At 49.6% G+C, this 8,660-nt stretch overlaps 1 protein-coding gene across 1 annotated transcript in view; it reads right to left on the bottom strand.

Annotated features, from left to right (window-relative positions):
* Positions 1–6,152, bottom strand: part of NTRK1 (neurotrophic receptor tyrosine kinase 1) — a 35,540-nt gene extending 29,388 nt beyond the window's left edge. The window contains exons 1-3 of the mRNA XM_051993751.1: positions 5,931–6,152; positions 707–781; positions 481–552 (exon numbers count right to left, since the gene is read on the bottom strand). Coding sequence (XP_051849711.1) covers positions 481–552; positions 707–781; positions 5,931–6,151 — 368 coding nt within the window. The 5' untranslated portion in view covers position 6,152. The remainder of the gene's footprint in view (positions 1–480; positions 553–706; positions 782–5,930) is intronic.
* Between the last annotated feature and the right edge of the window lie 2,508 nt (positions 6,153–8,660).

The following is an 8,660-nucleotide window of genomic DNA, read 5'->3' on the forward strand; positions in this document are numbered from 1 at the left end:
TGGTAATAGATACAAGCAGAGAAATTTTCTATGACCTCCCTCACATATGCCTTGGGGCATAAATGGCACTTTCCCCATTTGGAAGAGAGACCAGAATTCCCAGCCTGGGGGTTCAGAGACCTATCTTTACCTCTTTCTCCTCCCTCAACCTAAAGACCTAACAATTAGCTCCTAAAGAAAAGCTGTGTGGAAGGACCCACTTGGGAGCTGACGCTACAGCTAAAAGCTGGAAAATGGGAATTGAATTCAACAAAGACTTGAAACTGATGGGCTGGCAGAGGGGAATTTCAGGGATTTCCACCTCTGAAGGGAATGAAGAGGGACCACTTAGAGGGGTCATTCAGGACAGAAGCAGAGGAATGGGCTTGACCCAAGACTACAGCTGGCCTTTTCCACTCAGAGCTGAAGGCCCATTAAGAGGCCAAAGCCATCCTTCTTCAGGACTCCCTTCCAGGAAGACCTAGGTAAGGTTCTACTCACAATCTGCTCAGCCGAGGGGTGAAGTGAAAGGCATCTGGAGCCACCGATTGGAGACCACTGTGTACAATGGTGCTGTGGGAGACAGCTCAGGGTTAGTCCCACCCAGGGGATGCCCAACTGCCTTTGTCAGCACTCCAGCTCTCCCTGTCTGCTCCCTGACCAGCCCCTCACCCCTCGCCGCCCTCTCTGTGGAGCCCCAACCCTTCTTCCCCATCCCTCCCCTCACAGGTTCCTCAGCTCTCTCAGGAAGCTCAGGTCAGACAGGGCCAGATGCTTCAAGTCCTTCTGGTTCTCAATATGGCTGTGGGGAAAGAGAAAAGATAGCAGAATTAAGATCTCTCTCTTTCAGATGAACAGTCCTCCTCCCTTGTTGTTTGTTTTGTTTTTCCTTCACTTTCGAAGAGTTCCATGACATCAGCAAGGGGATGCAATGGCATGCAGGTGATGGATTTAAGTGAGGGAGGGCTGGGCAAGGTCACCTGTCTCACTTTCCCCTCCAGAGCATCTGGGTCACGTGGAAGGACATAGATCAACATGACCTTGGATGAAATGAGAGATTTGGGGCCTTTCTAAGCTAAAGTCTTCACCAGGTCTCAGTTTTGACCATTCAGTGATTAAGGCTGTAGCAAGTGAAGTAAAGAATCTCTTCTTTTATTTAGTGTAAAAAAGAAAAATCTAAATAAAAAATGAATGAATGAGTGAATGAATCTGGGAGGGTTTCTGACCAAAGCAGAAATGATTGCTATTTATATTCAATCTGAGTCGATCAGGATCCAAACAATGACTAAAAGGGGCTTGTCCTGGGATCTGCTGGTGGCCGATGAGAATCAGATTGGCTTTGGTTTAAGGCCTGGCCCTTTGGAAAGAAATCTTGCCTGCTCCTCCTCTTCTACAGCACACGCATTCACAAATGTGCTTCACTCCCAGGTACACACAGGTTCAGTTCCTCGGATGGAAAGCCCTCAACCCCTCCTTGGAGAGCATAGCTCCCAGCTTAGTCATCTCTTGTAGCTCTGGGCTCCTTTACCCTCTCCCAGCACACTGCTCTCTTCAAACTTCAACATCCTCCTGCGTGCTTATACATCCCTCTCTCTCTTACACAGGTAAATAACACACCTGCACACGAGCTCAAGAAACTCTCATAGAATTTCTCCAGGTATTCCCCCAAGCCCGCTCATTTGTATCCCCACAGATATGAAGATGTTGCTTTTAAGTATAGGGACAGGACTCATGATTTAATCGGTACCAGAAAGGTCCAGTCTCGTTTCTTAGCCTGGTATTTTTCTGCTTAAAGTAACTTGCCCCAGTCCCACGGCTCGTATGTGTCGGGAGTAAGACTCAAACACAGGCACCAAGGCTAGTTCCCTATCCATTTTGCCATACTACCTCCCTCTAGGGAGGGCAAGAATCATTTTTTGGATCAGATCTGTGATTGCCTTGGCACGAAGAATTAGGAGTGAGTCAACATTCTCTGCCAATAAAGATTGGCACTTGTCCTACCAACTCAAGTTTTAGAGGCTAAATGCACACAGCATTTAGAGGCAAAATGACTTGCTCAGGTTGCTCAGTCAGAATGTGTCCAAACCAGAATTCGAACCCATGTTTTCTTTTGTTTTAATTTGTGAGACCAGTTTTTTTTTATCTGATCTTCCATGATACCTCTCTAATAAGGTGTTATTAGAGGTTCCATGTTTTTCTACCCAATCTATTGATTTCTATCAGTTTATACAGAGAGGGATGGAAAAGGGTTGGGGCCGCAGTCTCCACATACTGGAGTTTCTCCCTCACAAAAGCTAGAGGTACTGGACAGCAGAACTCCTGGTTTCCCTGGCAGAGCTAATAATGGGTTGATGTTGTTGGGAATAAGCAAATAAAAATTGGGGAGGGGCAGCAAAATTGTACTTCTGTGAGGGAAGAATGGGATTGAAGCTATGCTTTCTCCATTGGCATATAAATTCCAGCCTGGGGCTTTCTATTAATGCAGATCAGTGCCTGGGGCAGAGAAAGGTGAGCAGGTACATCAAAAAGCTAGTGTCAGAGAGGAGATTTGAACCCAACTCTCTTCTGCCTGCAGCGCCAAGGATTTTTCCATTGAACCAGGCTCTTCGGATACCTTTCAGGGTGCAACAAGTCCCTAGTAGTTGATGGGATTAGTGAGGAAGAGGGTGAGCCTGTTACCCAATGCCCCATTGTCCCTTCCCTCTGCCCTTCAATAGAACCCAGCTGTAGGGAGAGACAAAGGGGAGGAAAAGGGAGACAGAATAAAACAACGGGCTCAGGGCAACTCAGAAGAGCAGTAAAGAGTTAATCTCTTTGAAAGGTTAGAGGAGGAGAGGAAGACGACCAAAGGAAACTGGAGTCCAGGTGCCAACCTTCCTCAATTCCTCTTCACCCTACCCCACCCTGAGAGGGTCCTGGGAATTCACTGTGGTCAATTCCAGAGAAATCCTAATCTCATCATAAGCCCCTGAGTCACTCTACCCTGAGGCCTGGGGGTGGTTATTCTCAGAATCCTTCCTCACCCTCAGACAACATCCTCCACCCTTCCTTCCCTCAAAGGAGGAAGAGGATGGGGGCGAGAAGAGCCCAGAATTGTCTCCTCTTCCCCTGTAACTCTCCACATTACTCCCCTTCTGCCTCCATCTTTCCCCCGCTCCCCTCTCCCCCAAATATTTCTCTAGTGTCGTCTCCCTAGCTTTCCTCCCCAGGATTTTCCCATTTTACGCCTCATTTCCCAAGCCCTTGCCCTTCCCTCTCTCTCTCAAGCCCCCTCCCCTGTCAGTATCCCTGGCCCCCGGCCCCATCCTCCAGCCCCCCATGCACACACACACACACACACACACACACACACACACACCTCTCAATGCATTTCTCGCTTGCCCCTGGCTAGATGCCCAGACACCTCAATCCCTTTTCTACCTCACCAGCCCCTGCCCAGCATTCAGAGAAAAGTCGGGGCCCAGAAACAGAGGCGGAGGGCAGCGGGGGATAGCCAGACAGAATGGGGTTGCCAGGCAGCATGTGCTAGGAGGCCCCTAATTCACTTTTTCTTGTATTTTATTTGTTTATTCCCAACAATATCAACCCATTATTAACTCTGCCAGGGAAACCAGGAGTTCTGCCACTCGATACCTCTAGCTTTTCTGAGGGAGAAACTCCAGTCTCCACAAACATCATCCCTGCAGCCCCAACCCTTTTCCATCCCTATCTGGATAAACTGATTAGAAATCGATGGGTTGGGTAAAAAACCGCCACCGGGGGTTCCTTGTCTAAAGTGATGAGGACCTAGAAGCCTGGGATTCCCCTTGTGAAGGTCTAAGGTCCTAGGGTCAGGATTGGGTTCATGTCCTGAATTCTACTACTTGTTTCCTTTCTCTGCTTTCTCTGTTTTCTAATCTGTAGAATGGGGGTATTTGACTAGCTCATCTTTAAGAGACCTTTTGAGCCTTATATCCTAGATTCTATAATTCTGTGAGTCCTGGGTATAATGACTCCCTTTCTTCTCTCTTCCACTCTTGACTGGAGATGTAGGATAGTAAATATGATGTTGAAGAAGAGTCTAGATATAAGATTTCATTTTCTTTTCTCCCCTTCACTCCTTCACTCTTATGGAGAGCTACCCAAAAATACCCTAGATAATTACTGCAATTGGGCTTTCTTGCCTGTCACTTCAGGTATCTGGGCATCTTCTAGCATGTTAGGGTACTTTCCATGTGCTTACAATGCTACATAATACTAGAGGATATTCTCAACCCACCCTCCCATATTCTAGGGAATTTTCCTCTCCAACTGTAAAATAAAATACCAGAAACTATATTGTCACTGTAAAATACTCAATTACATTCCAGCCAATCACACCAGGCTATTATCAAACTATATATCTTATATGCTATGGGATAGACAAGTCTGCCCCCCTCCACCCCTGTCCCCAGCAGCTGTTAAAGAAAAATGGAGTATTTTCCAGTCAGTTACTGTTGCGTGTATTTGCTGCTACTGCAGGCACCTAAAGAACTCTGCCTTCCTTCCCTCCTCCTTAGATTTCTTTAGTGAGCTCACTCAGGGCATTACTTTCTGTCAGCTGCCTAGTTTTCCCCCTAGGCTAAGTATATAAGGTTGGGAGATGATAATGGGGGGCAGCAAAGAAAGGGAGAGAAAAACAGAGAGACAGAGACAGAGAGAGGAGGAAGGGAGAGGGAGAGAGAGAAAGAGAAAGAGAGGAGAAAGAGAAGGAAGAAAGGAGGGAGGGAGACAGACAGAGAAACAAACACAGAAACAGACACAGAGGGAGGGAGGGAGGGAGACAGGCAGACAGAGAGAGAGAAAGAGAGAGAGAGAGACAGAGAGACAGAGAGACAGAGACAGAGAGAGACAGAGAATGAGAGACATGCAGACAGACAGAGAACATTAAGCAGAGGGCTGGGAACATCTATCTCTCACTGTAACAACCTTCACTTCACCATTGTCAAGAGAAGTCATGGGAACCACACAAGGCATTCCTGAGGAAGGGGTGGGGACAAGCGCCCCTCTGATTCCAAGCTAGGTGGGGTGGAGAGTTGACACTGTCCCTTCTATCCCCCAACTACCAAGACGTGTGAACCCTCTCCCACCAAAACAACCAGCTTTCCCATTTTTTATGGGCAGCATCACTGGGGAAGAAAAGGGCCAACTACAAGCTGGCATTAGCTGGAGCTGCCCAGAGCATAAAAGCAGAGCATCTGGGGAGGGGCTCGGGGAGTCACTAGGGGAGAGGATTAGAAGAATACAGAGGGAGAGAAGAGGGAGATATGGGAAGAGTGGGAGAAACGGGCAGGAAACAGAGAGAAGGACAGATCAGGAGAGAGGAGAAGTAGATTGGAAGAAGAGAAAGGCAGGAGGTTAAAGGGGGTTCGTAGGAAGACAGAAAGACTAGATGAGAAAGAGTTGCTAAGGGAGAAGAGAGGATCTTGGGGAGAGGAACAGCGGCTGAGGACTCCAAGGAAGAGGGGCAGAGGTTGGGGTATTAGCTCTTAGAGCATCCTCTGCTCTTTATTGCTTCCCGTGCCTGTGCCTGGCTTGGGAGTCCTGAGTTCCAGATAACCCCCCTCCCGGGGAGGTGGGGGTGGTGGAAAGTAGAATACTGTCTCTGGGCATGATTTTAATTAAAAAAATCTGTTGTCAGAAAATCTCACTGCTCCCCACTGCAATTCCCAGAAGGAAGTCCCAAGGTGCAGGAGAAAAAAAAGTCACCCCCATAAAGTACGCCACTAGTCTTTGCCCATAAGGCTTGAAAGGTAGCACCCAGATCCCTGGATTACAGGGAGAAGAAATTCTAGTCTCTCTTCCCTTCAGTACCAGGGACCACCTGCGGGCCCCACCACCCTGCCAGGGAAGCTTCAAGCCCATACCTCCCCCAGCCCCCTGCCCAGTTTCAGCTCTCCAATGCCCATCCCTAATGCCCAATGGGCACTCACAGCTCCGTCAGGTTCTCCAAGCTTGTCAGGTTCTCCAAGCTTGTCAGGAGGCCAAAGCTGGAGAGAGCTCCTGGCTTTACGCAGAGCAGCCCTGAGGGGCCAAAGGGGCAGCAGGCATGGGGGCAGTGGGCAATGCCCGAGGGCACCAGAAGCAGCCAGGCTAGCAGGGCCCAGGGGCAGCCCTGCCTGCCAAGCTGCCCGCTCCTCCCGGCTCTGAGCATCTCCCCCTGACTGCCTCGGCCAGCCTGACTGCACTCACCCAGCTGCTCCCAGCCCAACCTCCCCCCACCCACCCCCAACATGTGGACGGGGCTGCTTTAAAGGGACAGCCGTCTTAAAGGGGAGGAGCTGGCTCTGCCCCTCTCCCCCAATATCTCCCAGCCTCTGTTCCTCTCCAAGAGTACTCCTCAGCCCTCTCCCCTCTCTTTATGTCCACCCCCCAATCTTTTTCCTTCTCTTGTGCCCCTTGCCTCTTTCATCAGTGTTCCTCAAGCTCCTGCACCTCTCTTTCAGTCTCCCCAATCCCTTCCTCTCTTTCCCATTATCCCTCCCAGCCCCTGCCCTTCTCCCCAAGTGACCCCTCAGCCCCCCAGCTTTCCCATAATATTCTTCAGCCCCTTTCTCTGCCTAACCCCTCCCTCTCTCTTGATCCTGCCTTCTCCTTCAGTACCCCTTCTTCCCTCCCCACCCCTCGGTGTTCCTGGATCCCACCTCTCCATCTCGGCATCCCCCCTGCCCCCTCCCACAGTACACCAAGCTGCTGCTGCCTTCTCCCCCATTTCCCTTTACCCCCTCCCCTATATGCCCCTTCTTTAGACCCCCTCCCAGCTCTTGCCCTTTCCCCTTGTGTGCTCCCCTTCAGGGGTTATTATTCCTTCAGAGGTCGCTCCACCTGCGTACTCCTATGAATTTTCTGGGGACTTAGCTCTTTTTGCTTAATAAGCCAGGCTGGGAAGCTAGCTTGTTGCTTCCCCACCCAGGATGCAGCTGCATTCTCGAAACTCCGCAGGGATCCCTGGGCTGAGAAGAGATGGAAACCTAATGTCCCCGTCATCATCCTAGGCCCAGGTTCCCTAAGGGACGGACGCCATCGGGGGCTTTCGGGGTGGGGAGGCGCCCATGATTTCATCACTTGTAGAGCACAGGTTAAAATTACCTCGAAGACCTTTTACAGAAAGAAAAAGAACTGGAAGCAACGGGAATTGGGATGAGAATGCGGGAAAACCAGGGAGGTATTTCCACAAAGTGGGAAAGTCAGAGGTAAGGAAAAGGTCTCCCCCAAAACGTTCAGCCGACGTCAGGTTTGAGCTGCGTCTACATGGGGAGGGGCGTCTGCCTCGCTCGCCTTAGAGCAGCCACGGGGTGGCGCCAGAGGCGCATGTGTTTATGCTTTTAGACTAGAATGAGAATATGGGCTCGATAGGTGATTTCATCTGTGTCAAGAACTCCCGGATGAGGAAACTCCCTCTGCAAATACAGATCAGCACCCCCTCTGCGACATACATACATACCTGTACATGCACATGTGTACATATTTGTGTGCATATATATATGCGTGTGTATAAATGTATAAATAAATACATTTATTTATATATAGTCTTACATAGAGTAACCTGGGAGCTCTGAGAAGTTAAGTGAGTTGGCCAGTCACACAGCCAGCAGCATAGGACGTGAGACTTGAATCCAAAATTTCCCGTCTTGGATGTTTCCTTTCCATGTATTTTTAACACGTAAATCAATCGACAAGCATTGATTAAGCTCTTACTGTATGCAAGGCGTTGTGCTAAATAAAAGCTGAGGATGCAAAGAGAAGCAAAAACAATGTCCTATTTTCAAGGAACTCACATTCTAACATGCAAAAAATAAAATGTGTCTAAACACAAACTACTGAGACGAGTCAAGAAACATTAAGGCCCATAATTGTGCTGTGCCAAGTGCTAGAGTACCTCAGTTTTCTGGCTCTTAATCACAAAGCATTTTAATATTTTAAAAATGCTTTTCCTATATTTTTGAGACAGTGTATTACTATTTTACAAATGAGAAAACTGAGGCTCGAAGAAGAGAGGAAAGGTCACAAAGTTAAGGCATGATAGTTCGAGAACTCAAACCCATCTTCTGACTCCCCAAACTGGGGTTCTTGCCATTATCCCCACCGTGCTGTGCTTGTTTAGGCGCGGGGAAAGGGGACCCTTGCAGGATGTGCGGAGTGGTGTAGAGGCAAGGAGAGAGATGCCAGTCCCAGGGCAAGGAGGAGGATGCTAGTTCTCTCACTTGGAAGGAGTCCCCCCGACACTTCGAGGCAAGCAAGGCAGGGAAGGGAGAGGGATCAATCGTCCGTCCGTACAGAGGCGCATCGATTTCCACGCGAAGAAATTAATAGGTCTTCTCTTAGCTCTTCAGAAAGGCCGGCGCTCCGGGCCAAGCCAAGCTCTGCTTTCGCCCAGCAGCCTCTCCTGTCCCCTCCAGAAACGCCGGCTAGGTCTCTGACTACCCCCGTCCCCAACTGGCAGCCCTGCAAAGCATCATACCTCGGTTCCCTTCCCAGTTTCTGCCCCTCTCCATGCACTCCCCAAAGCTGGGCGCGAGGGAATGGGGCCCTACAGGTTTGGTATCAACGTTCTGATCAATCCAAGGTAACTTCGGGGAAGGAGGCGTTCCGCTCAGCTGGAGGAAGCTGGGGGTTGGGAGGGAACCGGGGTGCACGGCGCCCGCGGACCCTACTCAGTCGTC

The sequence above is a fragment of the Antechinus flavipes genome, chromosome 4 (genome assembly GCF_016432865.1).
Source record: "Antechinus flavipes isolate AdamAnt ecotype Samford, QLD, Australia chromosome 4, AdamAnt_v2, whole genome shotgun sequence".
In the NCBI taxonomy this organism is placed as follows: Eukaryota; Metazoa; Chordata; class Mammalia; order Dasyuromorphia; family Dasyuridae; genus Antechinus; species Antechinus flavipes.